We start from the raw sequence: 25,236 nt of genomic DNA, 5'->3' as shown, positions 1-25,236 counted from the left end.
TTAGGCCTATTGAGGCTGCTGTGAGGGGGGGAAAAAACAGTGGAGAAAATGCTGCATTGAACTGCATGATGAAAGGCAAGATATAAAATCCAACAGGTAAATAATATGGATGAGAAGTGAAACGTCTTCAGAAGAAAGAACAAGAAAGTCCAGTTGCCTCCTGAAAAGGCATCTTTGGGAGAACTATGACCTGATTGACTGAGAATCTCCACAGACTTTTAAGTAAATAATAACTAAATTTAAGGGAGTATTTACATATAAACACATAGAGATGCCCATGTACATCTGTTAAATTTTCACTAATTTCAGTGAGGGAAGGAAAATCATCCACTGGGTGGGTTTCAATTTTTTTTTACTACTGGTTCTGTGGGTGTGGCTTGATGTCCGTGGCATGGCTTGGTGTCCGTGGCTTGGTGTCCGTGGTAGGGTAAGGATACTGTAAAATCTCCATTCCCACCCCACTCCAGTGGAAGGTTACTGCAAAATCCCCATTTCCTCCCGATCAGCTGGGACTTGGGGGGCAGAGAATAGATGGGGACAGGGCCAATCAGCATTTTTACTACCGGTTCTCCAAACTACTCAAAATTTCCGCTACCGGTTCTCCAGAACTGGTCAGAACCTGCTGAAACCACTTCTGATCCAGCTGTACAAATGAAGTTATCAATAATAAAGTTTAACTTGAAAGTGACTTTAACTTTTGGAGAATTTTGGACCAGAAAGGCAGGTTTGCTTTACTGAAATCTAAATCATAGATCTATAGCTAAATGGTAATCCAAGACTCTTAATGTCTCCTCTAGCTGGAATGAATTACATTAAGACAGGGCCTTGAACAATGTGCTTCTGATACTTAGGGAGTATTCATTTTAACACTGGGAATAAAGAAATGTGCAGTGGACATATAATGTTTCTTTGGAAATAAATCTGAAGTAGGATTTTATTTCCAAGACATTACAGTATTGTATTTAAAATAACATAGCACAATCCTAGATAAAGATTACAATTTAGTCATTTCTAATCAACCTTCAGAGCTCTAATCTTATATACATTTAATTCCAGTAGTTGGAATTCATTGGCATATGAGCACAAAAGAAGGAATTAGTCTACTTTCTGTATAATACAGCTCTTCAGCCAATAAATAACCATGAGACATTTCTCATTATTACACATTTTTATTAGCAGTTCTTTTAAAAAATAAAGATGAAAGAACTAATATCCCAACAATATGACTATAAAAGAGAAAAATGTGCAACTTCTGAATTTACAAAATACATCAAAATACAACTGAACTAGGCAGTTACATCTCCAGGAACCACTGAATTCTAAATCATACATTTTTTTTTCAACAGATTGAAAATTATTGAGCAGAAGGAAAAGAAATATACAAATTCAGATACAGAATAAGCCTAAGTGAATGAACACAAATATGGCACCTTAGTATACAAGGTAGCACAACCTGTTCCCAAACCAAATACTAATATTCATTTTATTAACTTGAAAGCAGCAATAAGCCACCAGTTTCAGATACACGAGCCTGAAAAAAATGTGCATTCAAATAAAAAAAATTGCAATTGAACTCAGATTGATTGTAGGCTGAGTAAACTTTGATACAATTTCTTACTTTGGTCTCTATGTTCTGCCAACATACTGTGAGCTGCCCCAGATCACTGTTGCAGATGTTGGCTGCAGCTTTTGTATAGTAATCTATGCTTAATCTTTTTAATCCGATCAAAATATTGCACAGATAAAATGGGGGGTTCTTTTGGTAGTGGCAAATATTCAGTATAAAGAAGTTGGATATTAAAATATGGATTGAACAGCTTTGGATGGAGGGGGCTTGATTCTTTGAAAAAGCAAAAAAAAAAGAAAAAAGAATATGGATTATATAGGATCTCTAGATCTCAGACTTGGTTTCTATGGAGTATATAGAGTTGAAAACACAATTGCTGTTCTTGTATATACAAATGTGTAGTTTACAGAGAAGATAGCAACTTGAAATGCTAGGAGCTTTTCAAATTTCACTATATCTGTCAGAAGTGCTGCATTCTGAATTACGATTTGCATGGAAAAAATTCCCAATCTTGTAACTGCCTTTATTAGCTTTTACCGATAGACAAGGGATTAAACATTTTATTTTAGAGTTACAGAAAGATTTCAGATTGAATATTCACCTAGATATTATAAGTTGTATAAATTCAGAAACATTTTATCATTATGTTAAAAAAAAAAACAACGCTGCAAATTATTTAGCTCTTGGCTTAAGACATAAAATAGCACTGCCTTCAAAATTCAAATTTTTTTTTATTAAAGATTAGTGGAAGATGAGGGCAAACTCTTCACATGTCTCAAGATCAAGATAATGTATTTGTGTCAAATATTTCACCATGTTTTTTTTTTAAATATTATTTATCTGTGGATAGGGGAAGAAAATAATGTTTTGTAAATGTTCTCAAATCATCAAGTTATTCCACAGAAAATATTTCATTATTTCTGTGGGTGAAACTATTGAGTGTCACTGGAGCAATATCTGCTATAAAAATCAAGTGTAGCCTCGTTGTACAGATGTGTGAAGAAAAAACAATGCTACCATTTTATGGAGAATTTATGCATTGCTTTCTTTTATTGGCATATTTGAACAGGCAGGCAGACTGAAAATGAAAAATGGTTGTTGGCTTATACTGGGAGATACTGTATATTTGCAACTTTGATGACGTGAATGCACATGGATTTCTGGGACAATCTGCATTCAAGTGTTGGGGGCGTGGGGGAGAGGCTGTCTGAAATGGGGATAAATAGCGAAGCCAACTAAAAAGTTTTCACATGCTGAGTACAAGAGATGGAATGTTTCACCCAGACTTTACATCCCCAAAGAGCTCTTGCAGAAATTAGCTCCAAATAATGAGTACCCTACAGATTTCTTGACAGACTTCCCTACTTGATTGATATATTATTTGAATTGCCGAGAAGCACGTTGAAGCATTTACTGGAGCATATTCTTATACTTTATTCTTGTGATTAGCATAGTTTGGAAAACCAAACTGAGAAATCATAATATTAGAATATTTTAAAGGCATGTTGCCGTAGATGCTAGCCAATTTATTTAGGCAGTAGGACCTTTGCAGCAAGTGTTCTGCCCGGTGCCACATCCCAGAATAACCACTGTTGCTTTCTTTTTCTAAATTCCTGATGTCTACTGGCTTCACAAACATACCCGATGGCTTTCCAATATGCTTGGCTACCAAGAAATTCATGGCGATATCGTCACAATTTTGAGTCTCATCGATCATAGCGTGCACAGTTTCAGGCTGCTTTTGAAAAAGTTCTAGATATGCGCTGTTGAAGAAGGCAGCTCCTATTAGGATCATTGAATATTGGTCTCCATTACCAATGACAGGACCCTGAAGTTCAAAACTCCCATAGCTGAAAATCCCTGCAGGGCTGGGGATGTGCTTTCTGGGAACAAATCCAACAATCTGATCTGGAAATTGCTGTAGGAAAAGAAAAACATCATAATATTGCTATTGGGCGCCTGCTTGCAAATAAAAACAATTGCAAAAGATTTATGACCCAATAACAAAAATATACATAAACAAGACTTGTTCATAAGATGTCCCCCACATTCAAGTTTACTATCACTGCAAATTTAACCACATTTTGTGCCAAGAACTGACACATAGTTAAAAAGCTGATGAGTAGAGTTCAGAAAAAGCCCTGATTTTTATATTGGCATGTTTTATGCACTCAATAGGGCCCAGTCTGTCTATGTATTCTACAGCCATTTGTGTGTCTTCTGTGCTATATTATAAAAAAAGAGGATTAATTTTTTTCTCCTGCATCTCATTCCCAGACTGAGCACTGAGATTATTTCTGAAAATCCAGAAGAGGTTTGGTCTTGTGGGGAGCTCCACATCAGCAATATCCCAATTTAACTAATAATTCACATATTCAAAATGCACCAAATTCATAATCTAGTGCAGGGGTGTCAAACTCAGCCTGCAGGGTGCTTAGATCTGGCCCATGGGGCTGGCCTGGAAATAGCAAAGAACTGGCCCATGGTGCCTCTGCTAACGAAAACGGGCCACGCCCCACCGCGTGCGGGGCCCCCACCCCCCGTTTTGGCCAGCAGAGTGTTGCAGGAGGCCGTCCAGGCTGAAAACTATGTTTGTGGGGGTGCGCATGGCCCCGTGTCCAGTTTTGGCTGGCAAGGTACTGCAGGAGCCGGCCGGCCCATCTCTCCCCGCCCGGCCAGCCTGCAGAGGACAACTACAATGCTGATCCGGCCCTCCAAAAAAATCCAGTTTGGCACCCCTGATCTAGTGTAATCCTAACAACTATCTTATAAGTACCAATATTATTAATTTCCAAAGCGTGCAATTGAAATACTTGCCTAAGGGACAAGGGGAGATCACAGCAGAAGTAAGATTTGAATTAGGGTCTGCTTGCCTTTTAGAATTGGTGTAACTAAAGATAGTCCTTGACTTACGAATACAACTAGCCCAAAATTTATGTTGTTAAGTGAGTTTTGCCCCATTTTACGACTTTTCTTTCCATAGTTGTTAAGTGAATCACTGCAGTTGATAAGTTAGTAACCCAGTTGTTAACTGAATCTGGCTTCCCCACTGACTTCGCTTGTCAGAAGGTCACAAAAGGAGATCCCACAACCTTGGGACACAGCAACGGTCATAAATAGGAACCGGTTGCCAAGCATCTGAATTTTGATCACATGATTGTGGGGATGCTGCAAAGTTCATAACTGTGAAAAATGGTCACAAGTCCCTTTTTTCAATGCGATTGTAACTTTGAACAGACACTAAACGAACTGTTGGAAGTCGAGGACTATCTGTATGCTATACCAACTCTCAAGATATATGCAGAATTGTAATGAATTCAGTTTGAGTCAAATGTGGGAAAAAAATACTGCTAATATCTATATTTGTATGGCAGAGGGGAAAACCATGAGTTAAATATAAGGTGTTGCAAGATACAAAAGAAAGGAGGACTGGCACACTTAATTTGAAATCATATTTTGCTGCCTGCTCTTTGGTCCGGATGAAAGAAGAGGTTGCTAAGAAACAAGAGACTTTTGGAGTTAGAAAGGCATGATTTGAGCTTTGGGTGGCATCTACCATATGATGCCTTAAGGTTAATGTAGATTTTAAAAACCATTTTGTTTAACCTGACATACTGAGAATATGGAACAGATATAAATGTAGGCTGTGCTCCAAAATACCATTCTGGATCTCAGCACAGAAGCATTTTATAGAAGAGAAATGATTATTAAACATAAATGATTGAGTGATATATTGTCAAGGAGAATGTAGAATAATAATAAGAGAAGAACTGCATGATAAAATAGATTAAAATGGTGATGCAGTGATTAGAATGCAGTGTTGCAGGCTAATTCTGCCCAAGGTCTGGAGTTCGATCCTGACGGGCTCAAGGTTGACTTAGCCTTCCATCCTTCCGTGGTTGGTAAAATGAGGACCCAGATTGTTGGGGGCAATATGCTGATTCTGTAAACCACCTAGGGAGTGCTGTAAAGCATTATAGGGCAGTATATAAGTCTAAGTGCTATTGCTAGAAACATAATACACATGGATCAGTGGAAGAATATGTACTTGAAAGAACTGAAATTTAGAGTAATATTACAGTCTTAAGGAGAATTTTTATCAAATGCTGTATTGTTGATACATTCACTCGAAAAATTGGCTAGGATGTATAAAGGTTCTTCAAACATATGTTGGAAATGTAATGAAGATGAAGGGACATTTTATTATGTTTGGTGAATGTTTAAAAAAGCCAAAAAAATTTGGACTCAATTACATACAATAATACAGAAGATTTTGAAGACGTATATAGAATTGAAGCCAGTTATTTTTCTTTTGTGTCTGGGTATGTTTGTGTACATGTACACACCCACCCACACCCAGAGAAGTATCCTGCTGAAGTCAACATATAAAGTGCCATAATTTTTTCCAACTTCTTATTCATCAATCTCAAAAGAAAAATCTCTGCTTTCAATATATATATATATATATATAGTCTTAACTTTCAATCATCACTGAATGAATAGTCATAGCCCAAGGACTAGATGTATTTGTTTTATATTTGACTTCTCATTCCCAACCCTGCACCCTATGTGGTGAGCTAGAGGAGGTGGGTACAACAGCTTGCTTGCTTTATTTATTTATAAATTTTATATTGCCACCTACTTGTACATGGCAATTTAAGGCGGCTTACAAGGATTGAACTGCTTCTTCAAAGAATACTTTCCTATTCTGCGTATCTTATCCTTGGAAGTCTGTATGTGTAGACAGAGTAAGGCAGATGATCTTGACAGAGACAGGCCACATCCTTTACCAGTAATAGACAAGTGGAAAAACATGGCAGAAGAAATGCAGAAGTGGCTCAGGCGGTCACCTCTTTAATTCTCATGAGTATAAGGGCAGGGCAGTAGGGAATAAAGCATAATCAGACTCTTTTTTGATATAGCCAATCTCAATAAAAAAAGTTTTAGTCTTTTTGTGAAGCTGATTACAGCGTGCTTGCTCAGTGAGCTATCTGGTATGGTTTCTGTGTTAGGGCTGTGTTAGGACCATGCAGTGCTTCAGATTCAAATGTGCTACGTGCGCATTGCAGCTATTTGCAGTTTGCAAGCCAAATACTTCTCTTCCTGGGATCAAAAAGCAGCATTAACTGTTTCTTTATAGGGATGGATGTTTTTGTCTACATGGTCAACAACTACTGGTCACTAACAGTGTTTTTGGGGATTGTTGTTAGTGTATATACTGTTTCTGTATTTTCTACTGTATTTTCCTTTTCCCTTCCGGGACTTGTCAATTAAAAGACATGATAGTTGTTCCACTGGTACAGTGGAAATGTGTCTCTTGCACCTCATAATAAACATATAGAATTGGCCCCTCTGTTAAATTTTCGGATGTGTAGTTCGGCCTGGATGGGGAGGAACAGGCTCAGACTCAACCCATCCAAGACCGAGTGGCTGTGGTTGCCGGCGTCCCGATATAGTCAGCAGGTGCCATCGCTGACTATTGGGGGTGAATCCCTGCCCCCCACAGAGAGGGCTCGCAATCTGGGTGTCCTCCTGGACGCACGGCTGTCTTTAGAAGAGCATATGACGGCCGTGGCCAGGGGGGCCTTTTATCAGGTTCGCCTGATCCGCCAGTTGCAGCCCTTTCTGGACCGGGATGCCTTGCGCACGGTCACTCATGCCCTTGTCACCTCCCGGCTGGACTATTGTAATGCTCTCTACATGGGGCTCCCCTTGAAGAGCACTCGGAGGCTCCAACTGGTCCAGAATGCGGCCGCGCGGGTGGTTATGGGCGCAACCCGCTGTGCCCGCGTGACACCCCTCCTGCGCGAGCTGCACTGGCTTCCGGTGGTCTTCCGGGTGCGATTCAAGGTGTTGGTTACCACCTTTAAAGCGCTCCATGGCATAGGACCCGGGTACCTTCAAGACCGTCTTCTGCCACCAATAGCCTCCCACCGACCAGTCCGTTCCCACAGAGAGGGTCTCCTCAGGGTGCCATCAGCCAAGTTATGTCGGCTGGCGACACCCAGGGGGAGGGCCTTCTCTGTGGGAGCCCCAGCCCTGTGGAATGAACTGCCCCCGGAAATACGCAAGATCTCCGACCTCCGGGTGTTCCGCTGCGCTTTGAAGACCTTGTTGTTCCGCCAGGCAGGGCTGTCAATATAATAATTTTAAATTGGGGTATTTTAAATTTTAGAGTTTTTAAAGCAGCCAAATCTATTTAATTATTTTAATTTTTAATTATTGTTGTGTCTTGTGTTTTAAACTGGCTGTACACCGCCCTGAGTCCTTCGGGAGAAGGGCGGTATAGAAATAAAATTATTATTATTATTATTATTATTTTGGTATGCTGGTCAAATCTGACATAAATCTGAATTTCAAAACATACCTGAATTCCTTCTGTGTCTGAGGCATACCTAGCAGGCATACAATCTCCTTAGAAGATCTTGGCATTTTTGAAAATCACCAATTTTAAGAAAAACAGCTCTCTATGTATGCTGTGTTTCTTTGAAACTAATTTCTAAATGTGACTGGAAGCAAGAGTAATTTTTAAGTAGGTGTACATGGAGGATCTTTGGAGACCAGTACAGTACATAACTCAAAACACTTTTTGTACTAAATAAACATGCAAAGCAGAATGCTAACATTACCTGCCAAATGGAGAAAGCGAAAACTAGGTCATAGGCGCTAACTAGGGTATCATCATCCATCATCAAAACAGCTGAATGGAGAAAAATGCATTTTAATGAGTGCCTACATTTACCAAGAAAAATACTTACAAAGTTTGAACAATATTCATGGTGACTGGAAAACACAGTTGCCCTTTGGCAGGATTTTGCCAAATTCAAGAGAATCCGAAATATGTTATCAGCGGCTAAACGTTCTCTTGTTCCAAAAATGAAGAATAATTAGTGAAAAAGCCTCTGGATCTCATTATACCAACAATCACAGAAGAAATGTTTCGTTCTGGGCAACATGAACTCAAGCTTTTATATTCAAATGGATTCTGCTTTGTTCAATAGGGCTTAACTCTGTAGTAAGAACGTTTATAAGTTCAAGTGTAAGCCGGGTTCATATATTGGTGCAGCCTTGATGGCGCAGTGGTTAGAGTGCAGTACTGCAGGCTACTTCTGCTGACTGCCGTCTGCCTGCAATTTGGCAGTTCAAATCCCACCAGGCTCAAGGTTGACTCAGCCTTCTATCCTTCTGAGGTGAATAAAATGAAGACCCAGATTGTTAGGGGCAATATGCTGACTCTGTAAACCGCTTAGAGAGGGCTGTAAAGCACTGTAAAGAGGTATATGTCTAAGTGCTATTGCTATTGCTGCAATCTATATTTTGATCATACTCTATGAATATACCACAATTAGAAGTGTTTACCGTTCTCCTTTCTCCAAAATTTCTGTTGTTAAGGGAGACAGTTTTTAAGTGAATCTTGATCCAAAGGTGCTTTTTCAGGAGGCAACTGGGCTTTCTTGTTTTTTCTTTTGAAGACGTTTCACTTCTCATCCAAGAAGCTTCTTTAGCTCTGACAGGATAGAGGGGAATGGAAGGATTTATATTCCTTGCAGACAGCTTCCATAAACCCTTCCATTCCCCACTATCCTGTCAGAGCTGAAGAAGCTTCTTGGATGAGAAGTGAAATGTCTTCAAAAGAAAAAAACAAGAAAGTCCAGTTGCCTCCTGAAAAAGCACCTTTGGGACAACCATGACCTGGAGGACAGAGAATCTCTACAGATATGAATCTTGACCCATTTTACCACCTTTCTTGCCGCAGTTGTTAAATGAATCACTGCAGTTATTAACTTAGTAAGACAGTTGTTAAGTGAATCTGGCTTTCCCATTGACCTTGATTGTCAGAAGATTGCAAAAGATAGATCACATGACTCCAGGACATTGAAAGCATCATAAATATGAGTCAACTGCCAAGCATTTGAATTTTGATCATGTGACCACGGGGGCGCTACAACAGTCATAAATGTGAAAAAGGGTCATAAGTCACTGTTTTCCGTGCCGTTGTAACTTTGAATGGTCATTAAATGAACTGTTCTAAGTTTAGGACTACCTGTACAAATCTCCTGCTGCTTTTTATAGTCTGAGAAGTTTGGAGGGACGGTCCATTCTTTCTCTGCCCGTTATATAGCTCTGGCAAACCTGGTATATCTTATCTAATCATTATCTAGGCATCCCTTCACCCCTTTTCAAGGTCTTTCTCACATACCTTGCGTGCTGCATGAATTATTCTTTAATAACTACTCCTCACTTTCATCAATAATTCCTTTATTGTACTATAAGCCGTAATCATTACTGATGTGGAAGTAGAAAGAGATAATAAGAGAGACAATAATTACCTTTTGTTTCCAGCTCCGGGAAAACCTGAAGTCTATTCCTCATGTGATTTACCGTTTGCACTTTGAAGATGACAGGGACAGGATGAGGTCCCAAAGTATTCCATGTTTCTTCAGGTGCTTTCTCCCCAACATTATTCCACACAACTATCACTTTTTGCAGGTGAGGCATGGCTTGATAGTGATTTAAAAGCTTCAAGAGTAAGTCTGTTCTATTATATGTCTGCATAATAAGAGTAAATGAATCTGAAGCCAACTGGCTTTGGGATTTTCTCTCCCTTCGCAGAGTGATCATTTTATCTTCCTTAATATTAGGTAGTAAAGCTGTTAATGCACCTGCCACCAGAAGCAGCAAAAAAATCACTATAGAAGAAAAGTGAACTAGCCGGATACCCATAATTCTTCCAGGTAGCTTGCAGGTATGGTAAAACCTTAATTATTTTTTAAAAAAAGACACAAGAGGTGAAAGTTAGTCAATCATTCATGATCATAATGCTATATACAAAATTAACACTAATACAAGGGCTAAGCAGTTTCTTTAAGTTGGCTGCTCGAAATTTAGGAAATGAAAGCAAAGCATTCCCATCTTGCCATATCCAAAGTATAATCTAACAACTACACAATTCTTCAACTGTATAGAAGACCAGGATTGATTGTATAGCTTGAGTTGGACTGTTTTAGTTGGACTTCATAACATTAATCATGCTTGTAGATGACCTTCAGCCGTCTGGGATGGATGGTTCGCCTTGGTCTTTTGGTGGCTTACTAATAGCATACTCACTTCTCACATTCGAGCACATATTGGTAGTTTACTAGTCATCAAGACTGAGGTTCCTTCCAACCAAGGTAACTTCAGCTTAGCCTGATGATCTCCATATCGTATGTAGTAATAAAATAATAAACCAAGGATAGATCAATCTGCACATTTATTTATTAAATATATACTTCACAAGGAGTCCCTCCTTGTGAAGTGGGGCCACGGGGTTCAGATGGGTTTGCTGATCACGTACCTGGCTCCCTGCCACGTGGCGGCAGCCCTGCCCGAGGGCAACGTTATTGCCGCGGTGGTGGTTGATACCCCCAGACTTATGGTCATGGGGGATTTCAACCTGCCATCCGTGGGTGAGGCGTCTGAGGTGGCTCGGGAGTTCATGGCTTCCATGACGGCCATGGACCTGACCCAACTAATTCATGGCCCTACGCACACTGGGGGAAACACACTGGACTTGGTTTTTGTCTCTGGACAGTGGTTGAGTGATCTCGAGATAGGGGATATAGTCATCGAGCCCTTGTCATGGTCAGATCACTCGCTCCTTCGCCTTGACCTTCGAACCGCAGCACCCCGCTGCAGGGAGGCGGAACCGGTAAGATGGTACCGCCCCAGGCGCCTGATGGAACCTGATAGGTTCCAGATGGAGCTTGGGCCAATCCCGGAGGTTCTGGCTCACGCCTCATCTGGGGACCTAGTGGCCGCCTGGGATAGGGCGGCTGCTGGAGCCCTGGATCGAGTTGTGCCTTTGCGGTCTCTGACCCGGCGCCGATCTCGCCTGGCTCCTTGGTTCACCGAGGAGCTGAGGGAGATGAAGCGCCGGAAAAGACGCCTAGAGAGCTGTTGGAGGGCTAGTCTTTCTGAATCTGACCGAACACTGGTAAGATCTTATATTAGGAGTTACCTAGTGGCGATAAAAGCAGCAAAATGTACTCATTTTACTGCTCTTATTGCATCATCAGATAATCGCCCGGCCACCCTGTTTAGGGTGACCCGCTCCCTGCTCCACCAGGAAGCACGGGAGGACCCCTTGGAGGGAAGAGCCGAGGATTTTGTTCAGTATCTGTATGACAAAATCACTCAGATTCGGGCAGGTCTGGACTCTGACGGGATAGATCCAGCGAGGGTGACGGAGACAGGTCTTGAGACTGTTATCTGGGATGAGTTTGATCCTGTGACCCCAGATGACGTGGACAGGATTCTGGGTAGATTGAACGCGACCACATGTTTGTTGGACCCGTGTCCCTCCTGGTTAGTGCTGGCTTCCCGGGAGGTGACGCGAGGCTGGCTCCAGGGGATTATAAATGCTTCGTTGGGTGAGGGTGTCTTTCCCGCCGCCTTGAAAGAGGCGGTGGTAAGGCCTCTCCTCAAGAAGCCTTCCCTGGACCCGGCAGTATTGGCTAATTATCGTCCAGTCTCCAACCTTTGCTTCGTTGCGAAGGTTGTTGAGAGTGTGGTTGCGTGACAGCTACCCCAGTACCTGGATGAAGCGTCGTATCTAGATCCGTTCCAGTCGGGCTTCAGGCCTGGGTACAGCACGGAAACGGCATTGGTCGTGTTGGTTGATGATCTCTGGAGGGCTCGGGACAGGGATTGTTCCTCTGTCCTGGTCCTGTTAGACCTCTCAGCGGCTTTTGATACCATCGACCATGGTATCATGCTGCACCGGCTGGAAGGGTTGGGGGTGGGAGGCACCGTTTTACGGTGGTTCTCCTCCTTTCTCTCTGACCGGTCGCAGTCTGTGTTGACAGGGGGGCAGAGATCGACCCCGAGGCCCCTTATATGTGGGGTGCCGCAGGGATCGGTTCTCTCGCCCCTTCTGTTCAACATTTATGTAAAGCCGCTGGGCGAGATCATCCGTGGTTTCGGGGTGAAGTACCATCTGTACGCTGATGACACCCAGCTGTACATCTCCACCCCGGACCACCCCAACGATGCCCTTGAAGTGATGTCCCAGTGCCTGGAGGCCGTACGGATCTGGATGGGGAGAAACGGGCTCAGGCTCAACCCATCCAAGACCGAGTGGCTGTGGTTTCCGACGTCCCAATATAGTCAGCTGGCGCCATCGCTGGCTATTGGGGGCGAATCATTGGTCCCCACGGAAAGGGCTCGTAACTTGGGCATCCTCCTGGACTCACGGCTGTCTTTAGAAGAGCACTTGACGGCCGTGACCGGGAGGATTTTTCATCAGGTTCGCCTGATTCGCCAGTTACGTCCCTTTCTAGATCGGGACTCGTTACGCACAGTCACTCATGCCCTCGTCACCTCTCGTCTGGACTATTGTAATGCTCTCTACATGGGGCTCCCCTTGAGGTGCACCCGGAGGCTCCAACTGGCGCAGAGTGCGGCCGCGCGGGTGGTTATGGGAGCAACATGGAGCTCCCATGTAACACCTCTCCTGCGCGAGCTGCACTGGCTCCCGGTGGTCTTCCGGGTGCGCTTCAAGGTTCTGGTTACCACCTTTAAAGCGCTCCATGGCTTGGGACCTGGTTACTTACGGGACCGCCTACTACCATCAACAGCCTCCCACCGACCAGTACGCTCCCACAGAGAGGGGCTCCTCCAGGTGCCGTCGGCCAAACAATGTCGGCTGTCGGCCCCTAGGGGGAGAGCCTTCTCTGTGGGTGCACCGACGATCTGGAATGAGCTCCCCCCAGAGATACGGAGGATTCCGGATCTGTGCACCTTCCGCCGCGAGTTGAAGACGCTTTTATTTCATCAAGCTGGCCTCGCCTAAATCTTCTCCCTTTTAAGTGTAAATTCTAAATTTTTAATGTATTTTAAAATATGGCTATCTTAAATTATGGGTATTAATTCAGCCAAATTTATTTAATTCATTTTATTCAATTTTAAATTTTGTATATCTATGTGTTTTATTTCATGGCTGTGCACCGCCCTGAGTCCTTCGGGAGTAGGGCGGTATAGAAATTCAATAATAAATAAAATAAATAAAAAATATACTGAGTCTTTCTTCTTATACACCAACATGCCTTGCAATAATTTGAATGAAAATATAAAAAATAGAACATGGCATTAAAATCAACTAATATTTTAAAGGATTTGTGGAAGTATTATTATTATTATTATTATTATTATTATTATTATTATTATTATTATTATTATTATTATTATTATTATTAATTGAATTTGTATACCGCCCTACTCCCGAAGGACTCAGGGCAGTGAACAGCCAGATAAAATACATATAATACAAATGTTAAAAAGCATTAAAATACAATTAAATAATTTGGCCCGGAAAACGAAATTTAAAACACCCCAAATTCTTAAGACAAATTTAAAATTTAAAAATTTAAAAGTTTAAAAGAGAGGTTAGGCCAGGCCGGCCTGCTGAAAAAGAAATGTTTTGATGGCATGGCGAAAAGTAATACGTCCGTGCTATTTTCTAAATACTCAGAGAGTAAGCACATTCCATATTCAGAGAGTAAGAGCACAGAAAAGTCCCTCTCCCATATATCAAGTGTACAGGCTTTAGTCAGTGACATATATTCAAAAGTCTCTCTGTTACTAGTCTATATTATCAGGCATGTTCATAGCAGATGAGATGTTCATTCCTAAATCAGACCCTAAGTTGTTTAGATTTTTAACAATCAACACCAACACCTTCAGTTATGCCCAACAGACAATGGGTAGATTGGACAAGTGCAGATTCTTCAACATAGGGAGTATAAGATACCTGAATTTTACATTTTTACACCCATTTTAATTTCCAGACACTTTTCAAGCTCATTGCAATAGTCACAATAGATTGCAACTAAAACAAGGATGACTGTCACCAAATCTAAGCATCTTAGAAAGAGTTGTAATTAATGTATCACTTAATAGTTTTGTAAACACACTCCTGGCCATAACCATCCTCTACATATTTAATTATAGCTGGGAATGAAACAGAGTATTCTCAAACAGTAGATAAGCTCCTTCTATGAGAGCACAGCTCCACCTAAAGTAGACTTTGCTTCAGTCCCCAGTTCTAGTTTCCTCCTTATTAACAGCATCTTCTTCTTGCCTGAGTTTAATTTCAGCTTAGTTTCTCTTATCACATCCATCATCAGGATCAAATAATGATCCAAAGTAATGACTGCACTGAGCAGTTGTCTCCCAGTTTCAACTTCTGGATATGGCATGATAGCAAAGACCAGATTGTACTTTAAGATTCAATCCTACCAGACAGCACAGAAGGATATCGTAATTTATGGCAGTGATGTTGAACCTTTTGGGTTTGGTGTATCAAAAAGGCCACGATTCTCAAAAATTGAACATATGAGATTAGCCTGAAGCAAATCGATCTTGTGAGTAGAGAGGGATATTTTAACAACCATCCCCTTTAAGCAAATAGGAAACATCCCAACCAGAAGATGGCATTAATGACGCCTTAACTTTGGGGTCACCTTTATACTGTATGATCTAATTCAGGGATGTCAAAACTGGTAGCCCATGGGCTGGATGCATCATGCGCAGGCCATGCCCACCCCAGCTCAGCAAATGGGAAAAAGTCACAAAACATCACGTGATGACAATGTGACATGGTGAGTTTGACACCCGTGGTCTAATTTGTTGATATAGAGTCAAGCAGGAATAGTCTTGCTTCTCCATATAATCTCTCCGTGTCCTCAAAATCCACACACTGGAAACAATCCCTATGAATAGGATGAGTAGTTGTCTAATTATCTTTCTATTACTTGACCTAACACTGGATTCCAAGTTGAGGAATATCTGAGCAAATTTGTTTGCAAAGAATTTATATCAGCCTTGGAAATTTGGATTGCTCTGGTTCTCTTCTCCCAACATCTTGGAGGAGATGCCCCATAAACCAGAAAAGCATCAATGTGCTATCCTATGAACTGCAATGGGGTCAGAGAAGAATGTTCTCTTTATTGTGTCGACAGACATAGAATAGGATACTAAATGGTCCTTAAAAGGGGTTCTGTTATGTCCCTGTTGGGGATGAAAAGACTGAGGCAAGACAGGTTGAGGTAAAAGCTAACAGGATTTATTTCACTAACATTGTTCTAACAGGTTTGCTAGCATTGCGACCAACAATGGCTGCTCGGCTAACAGGAGCAACAGCTGTCAGCCTTTGACAGCTCCTTATATACTCGTGTCTGAATACAAACAGCCAATCAGAGCACGGCTGCATCTGTAGACTGGAGGGGAGCAGGTTCCTTTTCTGCAAGTGATAGAACTGGGTAATTCTAATAATTATGTGCTGAGTTTTATTCATCTTGAGTGTTCCTTTATTTGTCCTCTCCTATGTCGACCTTCAAGATAGGTCAGATCATGGAACAGACAATACAAGGACTACTGATACTTTATTGTTATAGTATGAGGTATAAAAACAAAAAAAAAACCCTGCCAAGTATCCCTCTTATACTTTTTCTTATACAAAACAGAAACCAGTTGAAGTCATTTTGAATTTCTTTCCCAGACTTTCTCCTTTCCCAGGACTGAGTTTCATTTACTTAGTAAATCTTGCATTCCTTCCTCAAAGTTATCTCTGTATTCCTCTACAACCTTATTTGTTTCATTATGCTTGGTTCCCTAATAAACCAAGATGCTGATTGGGTTTTGCTCAAGAAAAGAAGATGCTTAAAAATGATAATGTCAACTTCCTGGAACCTGGATTTGGTCCATAGATCAGCGAAAGGGTGCAAAAATTATTGTAGATAGAGACAAGAAATTTCTCAAGAATAGTCAGCAAGAACATTCAGATCCATCTGGAACATGAACTGGACCATTTTAAGCAATCATTAAATTCTATAGTTTACAACTGACCAAAGATCACTACCTCATAAATTTATTCCCACCAGCATATTCCTGGGATGGTTCTGAAATGGTGAGCAGAAATTGCCCTAAATCACAGAAATTTAACATAGATGCTAAAAGGACGCTATTATTTCTGTGGGCTGTTCATCATCATCCAGGTATGGATTCTATAGATTGGATCCCAGCCCCTTTGTAAGAGGAAGCAATATAGGTAGTCCTCAACTTGCAACTGTAACTGAGCTCACAATTTTGGTCGTAAATTGCCAGTCACCATGTGACCAGAACTGATTTTACAACCTTTTTTGTAGCAGTCATTACGTGAACTTTAAGTGAACCCAATACTCACTATGGGCTGGTTTTTGCCAGAAACTGGAAGTAAATGTCAGTTTCTGGCAAAAATGTCGCAAAGAGCAGTCACATAGCCACAAAGAGGCACTGTAAATACAGGCTGGTTGCCAAGCACCCAAAATGAGATCATGTACCAGGGTGTAATTCCCATTTTCTGGGTCCCTTGTAACATTGAATGGTCACTAAGCAACCAATTGTAAATGGATGACTATCTGTACATCATTCAGTCTGTTATTTCAGAACAGGCATTCTTAATATCAATGAGGAAATAACACAAAACTGGCAAAGGACCATTCATAACCTTTGGCACATAATACTTTAAGTAATAGGTACGCTTTTATGTCCCACACCATTTGGGTTACTTCATCAAGGAGAGCTATTCAATGAAGAAGTAAGAATTTAAATTTAGATAGCTTACTGATGAAGGCCCAAGGTGATTCAAGAGTATATAACGGGTGCATATGAATTAACAGATACATAATATTTTCATCTGAACAAATATGTGCTGAGTGAGGAATAGCAGGATGCTATTTTCAGAACAGGAACAATTTACATAAAATTCTATGCAAAAAAGATTTATGCGACAGTACACTGCAACATTTGGGGGAGGTGTATATAGAATTATAAAATGTTATAATCTAGCATAATAGTGGGACTGACATCAAAAAGAAACTGCTCAGGGTTCAAGTGCTCACTTCAACTCAAAGGAGAGGTTTCAAAGAAAATTTAAGGTTGTATAATGATTAGATTACCAGATTAGGCAAAAAGACATCTAGATTCAAACCTTCACTTGAGCTATGATGCTTATTTGGTAACTTTTGCTCAGGCCTTATCTCTACCAACAACTCCTGTGATGGGGAGATAATAATGCATGCTGCTTTGAACCACATCAACGTGGTATATAGATATGATAAATGAAATCCAATGAATAAAGCAAGGCCTCCATCAAACAGTAAGCCAAGAAAATAAGCTGAGGATAGGACAGAGAAATGAAAAGCTAAACCAAAAAGAAAATGGAGAGAAAATGCTTGTGTTCATAACCAGAGATAGACAGCGCTTTTGAGGTAGGAACCACATAACATTCTGAAAGCAACCAGTAGGTGTTCTTACAAAATGGCTGCCATGGTTTGCTGATCGCAAAACATCCATTCATCAGATGGTGAACTGCTTTTTACCATCACAGTGGGATCCTTATTGTGGCTAAAGAAATCTTACGGAAGAAACTGGTGATCTGCACAATGCCAGCTTCTGTACTGTGCTAGAAACATGTTTTGCTTTTATCAATGTAAAACGTAATACAACAGAGGAACGGAGGGAGGAAGCCCAAACTGTTAAAAAGAATACAAAAGCAATTTAGAAAGAAAGGAAAAGAATATAAAGGTAAAGGTTTCCCCTTTCTGGTTGTATCCAACTCTAGGGGCGGTGCTCATCTCCGTTTCTAAGTGGAGCATTGTCCAAAGATATTTCTGTTGTTGTATGCCAGCATGACTATATGACGAGGCTGAAGTGGTATATATTTATCTACTCGCATTTGCATGCTTTCGAATTGCTAGGTGGACAGGTGAACAAAAATATACAAGGCATATATTCATGGATATTCTACCCTCTCTCTCAGCCCACAATGTCAAGCTTGGGCAACAAGCCAATCAGTCAATTCCTATCCAAACCAATCAATCAATACTAGGTTGAAAGCCAATTTAGTTTAATAATTAAGGCACCAGGCTAGAAACCAAGAGACCCTGAGTTCTAGTCCTGCCTTAGGCATTAAAATTGGTTGGGTGACTTTGGGCCAGTGACTCTCTTTCAGACCATAGCATTAGATCAGGCAACAAGCTAGTTGATGAATTCCTATCACAACCATTAAATGAATATTCTGCTGTTCTGAAAAAAAGCAGGCCCTGTCCTTGCAAGAAAATGAAAATTCTACACACACATTTCAATAAATGGTAGCTATATTTCATGATAATAGCTAACCTCTGTTAGTAAGTAATTCATCTGTATATTGCTAATAAAATCTCCACAAACCATAGAGCTGTTTTAGTCTTTTAGCTGTAAGCAGAGCATATAGCCAATCCATTCTTTTTCTTCTAGTGTCAACTTCCATACAAAGGTATTATCATTCAGAAAAATACCAACATTTGAGAATATTAAATCTTGTTTCACAATTATATATGTAATAATCTCTTCCTCAAAATAGCTATTATAAGATATTGGATTAAGCCTTTTTTTAAATAAACAGAACACAGTTCCTAAATAAGATGTCTTGTTTTGTTTCTAAAAAATAAGACATAATTTAAGATCTATTGATGAGTTTGATATTCAAATTAACACTTTTCATTGTCTGTGTAAAACAGGAAACTCTATAATTTCTTACTGCATTGCATATCAAATTGAATCATTGCCATTAGTATCAGCAGTGCTAGAGGGTAAGTACTGCAAAATGCCAGATGCTGAAAGACTTTGTCTTTTGTAAGGTGGGGGCACTGACTCACTATAGGCCTTAATCAATAATGATGCCATGAGTATCTTCCTCTACTGCACACAAATATGCTTTGCCTACTTAGTCTGTTCCACTTCTTGTTAGGTTGAAACTTTTGCTGGTCAGCTTTTGTACTCAGGATCTATCAAAGACAACAACGGTGCAAGTCACCATCAACAATCCCCAGGGAATCCCTGCAACCTTAGTCTTCTCATTATATTTTCGATAAACCTGAGCACAGACTAGCTACATATTCACAATCTGCATATTCATTAGGACAAGATTAGTTTTTCAGTTATAGTCTACCCTGTTTCCCGAAAAAAAGACATCCCTTGATAATAAGCCCAATCGGGCTTTTGAACGCATGGCAATAAGGCCAAGCGCTTATTTCAGGGTTCAAAAAAATATAAGACAAGGTCTTATTTTCGGGGAAACACGGTAGTTGAGAGCTAAGACTTACTGATGAATTCAGGTATGAAGTTTGACAACTGAAAACAATAATAACAAGGAATAAGGCTTATAACAGTGCAGTACTGTAGGACAATATTGGATGGATTTCAAGCTTGAACTATTACAATGCAATGCAACAATTTAGACATTGTTCACTTAAGGCAAAGGACAGATCCAAGTTAATTTTTGCCTTGTTTTTAAAACTGAAACTGCAGTTTTTCTCTAACCCCCCTCCCCAACTTTGACTCCTTAGGACGTCTTCTCTAAGCCTAATTTTGGAAAAAAAAAAAAGAGAGAGGATGTATGCTGGTATTAAAACAATATAATTTAATATATCCCAATCTACCTCCCTTCACCACTGCAATATTATAACAGACACTTCACTAATCAATATCTGATACTGGCTTGTACATCACCTTTAGTTCTGTACCTATAATGCATGGGGTGGGGGTGGGGAAGAAATCACAGTTTTTCAACAGCAAATAGTTTGAAAGGCCAAAGCACCACAATTTTAAAGAAAGGCATAGGTTATTATGAAGATGACTCAAAGGCAGTAACACCAACAAAACATGATAAGTATGCACTAGGTACAACAACAAGGAGCTGTGGAATCAGTAACAAAATCTTTGGGGTAAATTTCTAGAGGCATTGGAGAAAAACTGGGGGAATCATCAAACTTTCAACCACTGGATGATTAAATATGTATTCTTGCAAAAACACAGTGACAAAATAACTGCAGATCAAACAGTAATCTTCAAATCAAGACCAAAGACAAATTTCAAACTAACCTGAAATTACAGTGCAATGCAGTTTCATTATACATGTGCTACTAAAGAATGGGAAACTTAATTGGGCACCATGTATAATGAAGAATTCTCACAACCCCTTGCCCAATGAAGAACTGTTGTGAGCTACTGGAGATCATATTACTTGCTGTGGGTATCCTAGGATGATAAGCAATCTTGGCTTCTAAAAGACGGATGATAACACATCAAAGTTACACATGAAAGAAAGATACAGTTTCTATAATGTGTGCAAGTTTTTTCTAACCTGGTGCACTTTAGATGCGTACAATTACAACTCCCATATGTATTGATTGTTCAAGCAGTTATAATCCTATCATACCTGAAGAATACTCGATTGGGAAAGTTGCCCAAAGCATTTTTGGAAACATCTTCTAGAAAATGTTTTAACTTCTGCACAAGTTAATTATTAACTGCTTGCTTCACATAACATGGTTAAACAGATTAAAAATCTAGCAGTTTTTTGTTTCTTTCAACCTTGGTTATTTTTTTTTTTTTGGTGGCTTAACATGTTATGTGAATCCAGTCAATTCATTTAGATTATGACTGAAGGAATAATTTAATAACTCAGTTAAGTATCAATTCTTAACTGAGTTATTAAAAATTAAAGCAATCAATCAATCAATTCCCAAATATTAAGAGATATTACAATATAGTAGTTCTAGTGTTTGTCAGGATGAGGAAGCTAATGTTCAACTGATTGGGCCAGTGCCATTCTCTCTCACCACCTACTTCACAGATATGCTCTTATGAAGATAAAATGAAGACATACATTAATATAAGACTCTTTCAGCTCTTAGAGGAAAGACAAGATATAAATCTAAGAAATAAATTTAAAATAAAGAAGTACCATCTGCTAAAATAAATGTTAAATTTTATGATGGTTAAAGTGTTTCTGGATTAGGAATAGGTAAAGGTAAAGGTTCCCCCGCACATGCGTGCTAATCGTTTCCAGCTCTAGGGGTGGTGCTCATCTCCGTTTCTAAGCCGAAGAGCCAGTGCTGTCCAAAGATGTCTCCGTGGTCATGTGGCTGGCATAACTAAACGCCGAAGGTACACGGAGCACTGTTACCTTCCCACCAAAGTGGTCCATATTTTTCTACTTGCATTTTTATGTGCTTTCGAACTGCTAGGATGGCAGAAGCTGGGACAAGTAACAGGAGCTCACCCTGTTATGTGGTGCTAGGCATTCGAACCGCTGAACTGCCGACCTTCTGATCGACAAGCTCAGTGAGCCACCGCCTCCCAGGATTAGGAATAAGTATACCCAAATTCTAATATTCTTTAGGCATGAGTGCTGGCTGAGTAACTTTGGGAGAGTCACTCTCTCTCAGGCCTAGATTTGGGACATCTAAAAAAATCTGCCTCTGGCAGTAGACAAGCAAGGTAGATTATGGTCCATAATTTTCAATGAAGAGGTTATGCAGTGGATTAAGTGACTGATAATTAATATATAAACGATGTATACACTGCGGTTGAGCAAATCAATCCAAATATCTCTGTGTAGAAGCCAAGCAGCAGTAACATTTCTAAATATTTAAACATGGAGAATGCTATGTTTTTCCTCTAGGCATTAGAAACAAATAATGTTTTAATTTCTAAAAAGCTCACCTCATTCCTGCAAAGGAAGTTTTTTTCTGTGTTTATCAGGGTTCTTGGTTTAGGATAAACTTTACTTCTGTTGGAAAATGAAATAACTCAAAATTAGGCATTGTTATATTGCTTTAGGAGCTATGCTATCCTTCCCCAGTTTGACGACCTCTCAATGTACTGAGACTGCAACTCCCTGAATTTCTAACTTGCATACAGGCACAAGATAATAGGATCTAGCAAAGACATTTGTAGGCAAAGCCTTTTCCATTCAAAGTGTGCCTGTTACATGTTGTTAATAATTCTACAGTCTATCACTGCAAAGAGAGAAGATCTGACATCTTTGTTTTTGTACATCTTTCTGCCAAAATATGCAATCATGTCTTCATTACACGGCGACTTCTATAATGAGAGCCTCTGAATGTAAACTCACTTCCAAACAGACCACACATTTAGTAAACAAAAACAGACAAACTATTTTCAACTGAATGTTCTGTCTTGTTCACCAGATGGTTTTAATTATTTTTTTGCTGACACATCATATCTAGATCAAAGCATTTATCAGTCCTTATTTTAAGAAGGTTACCTATGACTGGTAGCCTCTCTTGCACAAAAAAACCTGACAATATTGTTAGAGAGGGTACAGATAGGAATAGGTTCTTTGTTACTATTTTTCTGAATCATCTTGAAGCAAGGCAATTGATTTAGGACAAAAGTGTTTATTGAAAATTTGTCCTTGGGTTTTATGATACTCTCACCTGTTTAGACCATGAATGTGTGTGCTTAATATTTTCAATTTGCAGTTTCATATTATACAACTCTGGAAGAAATACTAAACAATCTCAGTAGGTTTCAGTCCCAAACGTGTGTGTTTACAAAACTTCAGACCACAAGAGTTGTGTTAAATATGACAGTAATACAAAGCTGCATGGTATAAGGCGCACGGTGCACACTGCCTTTCCCTCCTGTACAAAAGGCAGGATATGAATCCATCAAACATATAAATAAATAAGCCAACGTGAGTTTGATGAGTTCTTTTGGAGCACCTTTCCATAACTGTCGCACTCTGGGTATTGGACTTCAAATCCCAGAATTCGCAGGATGAGTCCAAGATATGTGGAGGGAATGAGCATGGGGAAGGCTTATTTCTGAATAATCATCTATGAGTTTCCCTAAAAGCTAAGGATATGGTAGGTACAATTGTGTGGAAAGACTGTGGTTGCTGCAGCTAACCCTGCATCAAAGCACCTCTCTTTTTTAGGGGGCTACCCTCCTATTTTTAATACATTCTAATCTAGAGCAAAGCATTATCTTATAGACGTCTAAGTCAGTAAGGAAGCTGTTTAGGATATACAGTATGAAAGGGTTGTCAGTGACGCAGAGACGAATATACAATTTCTTTTCCTGGCATTATGAAATCTCCGCAACACCCTACAGCTATTTATTTTTCTCGTCCCCATGCAAGTCCACAAAAGAAAGGCAAAACGAGTGAGATTCAAGCAAAAAGATCCACAAGGCTATTGCTTGAACCAAATATTTTCTTTTTGAGCCCCTCGGTTTATGGCTCTTCCTGGACCCCTCTACGGAACCCCAAAATATTTCTTCTTGGCCACCCACCCACCCCGGGCCACGTATACGACACTGCATAGCTTCTTAACCACAATCACAGCTTCGGAGGGTCCCCTGCTCACCTGCAACCAAGGGGAGGCCGAGGCCCGAGAGCGAGTTCACATATCAGCAGGAGCGATCGCCTCGGGAATTAGGGAGCCGTTCTCAAAAGGCGTCGCTTCCGACTTGCAACCCGTCTAGCGCTGCACCGCACGATTCAATCGCAATTAAAAAAACATCCATCGCAACGTGAGAGGAACGCAAAAGGGGGCTGGACCCGGTCCCCGCAGTCCCTTCCTTTTTTGATTCCCAGTGCTTCCTGTTGAGAGAAAGCGCCCCTCCTCTAGGCTCCGGCGTTTGCCAACGCGATGGGGGCAAGTCGGCAATAATAATTTTGCAGGTATAGAAGGGATTTCCGTCCCTTTTTTCTTTTCCCCAACTAGATTCCCGCCCCCCCCCATCGTAAAGCCTGTTTTGGGCGCCCCCTCCTTATTGCAGCCTCCCCTATTCTGGAAAGGCTGTAGGAGGAAAGCCGTGTTAAGTCCAGGGCAGGCAAAATTCAGGAGGAGTCTGGTAACACCTTTTCATGCATTTTATTAAAAGGAAGTCCTTTTGATAATCATACAAAGATCTGCCTTAATACAAAGATCTACAAATAGAAATAGAACGACTATGGCAAAAAAAAAAAAAAGCAAAGGTAGTGAGAGGCACTTCGGGTGCAATTCCAAAATGGAAATGGAGCAACACTGGAACACTATCAGCGTTGACAAAATCACTGTAAATCATTTGCAAAAGACAGCTTTACTTGGAACAGCTTATGTCCTGCAACCTACTTTTAACATCATCATATAACATCTGCCTATTCCAGGGCCTTGGGAAGGACTTGATAGGTGGATAAAAATGACAAATCCAGCTTAAACATTTGGCTGACTGTGTGAAAAACTATAATAATAATAATTTGGCATGCCCTGTTTGCCCCAACACAAAGACGCCACACTAATCATATGCTGAAGTCAACAATGCAAAATGTCTTCAACCTGCATCCAGTCCACTGCAAAGGCAGCCTCCTACTGTTTTTTTCTTGATCTCCTTCAAAAGTAGCACTATTTAGTTTTTCTCACAAAAACAGTTTGTGGCAATTGTTTCATGGTAAATTTAAGAGGGTGAAAACCAGTAGTGGTTTAAGGCAGGGGTCTCCAACTTTGGCAACTTCAAGCCTGGCGGACTTCAACTACCAGCTGGCTGGGGAATTCTGGGAGTTGAAGTCCGCCAGGCTTGAAGTTATCAAGGTTGGAGACCCCTGGTTTAAGGCATCAGACTTGAAATGGAAAGATCATGAGTTGTAATCCTGCCTTAGGGACAAAACCTGTTGGGTGATCTTGGGCTAGTTGTTCTCTCTCAGCCCTATGATGGAGGCAATGGCAAATCAAAACCTTGCCAAGAAAACTGCAGGTACTAATCAGGCAATCTCTAAAAATTTGGATACAACTGAAGAAAAAAAAACCTAAGGGCAG

General features: G+C 40.5%; 1 protein-coding gene across 1 annotated transcript; it reads right to left on the bottom strand.

The window, feature by feature from the left end:
• Window positions 1-1,169: 1,169 nt before the first annotated feature.
• EXTL2 (exostosin like glycosyltransferase 2) lies at window positions 1,170-24,020 on the bottom strand. The gene is made up of 5 exons (XM_070939347.1): window positions 23,806-24,020; window positions 22,136-22,202; window positions 9,898-10,325; window positions 8,197-8,267; window positions 1,170-3,485 (listed from the first exon to the last, which is right to left on the bottom strand). Exons 2-5 carry the CDS (start codon window positions 22,138-22,140, stop codon window positions 2,994-2,996), a joined length of 996 nt encoding a protein of 331 aa, XP_070795448.1. The 5' UTR covers window positions 22,141-22,202; window positions 23,806-24,020; the 3' UTR covers window positions 1,170-2,993.
• Window positions 24,021-25,236: the final 1,216 nt, after the last annotated feature.

Source organism: Pituophis catenifer, unplaced genomic scaffold (genome assembly GCF_029215685.1).
Source record: "Pituophis catenifer annectens isolate HBS135680 unplaced genomic scaffold, rPitCat1.0.hap2 SCAF_3, whole genome shotgun sequence".
NCBI lineage: Eukaryota > Metazoa > Chordata > Lepidosauria > Squamata > Colubridae > Pituophis > Pituophis catenifer.
Note: the sequence above shows the minus strand (reverse complement) of the source record. Positions and strands in the feature narration are given on the sequence as shown.

What these genes read in the sequence shown, in the direction of transcription:
- EXTL2 (XM_070939347.1), bottom strand. An exon ending in CCCGGAGCTGGAAACAAAAG is followed by an intron (nt 8,268 to 9,897) that starts GTAATTATTGTC and finishes TTCTCCATTCAG; the next exon opens with CTGTTTTGATGATGGATGAT. An exon ending in TCGCTTTCTCCATTTGGCAG is followed by an intron (nt 3,486 to 8,196) that starts GTAATGTTAGCA and finishes CTTTTCCTACAG; the next exon opens with CAATTTCCAGATCAGATTGT.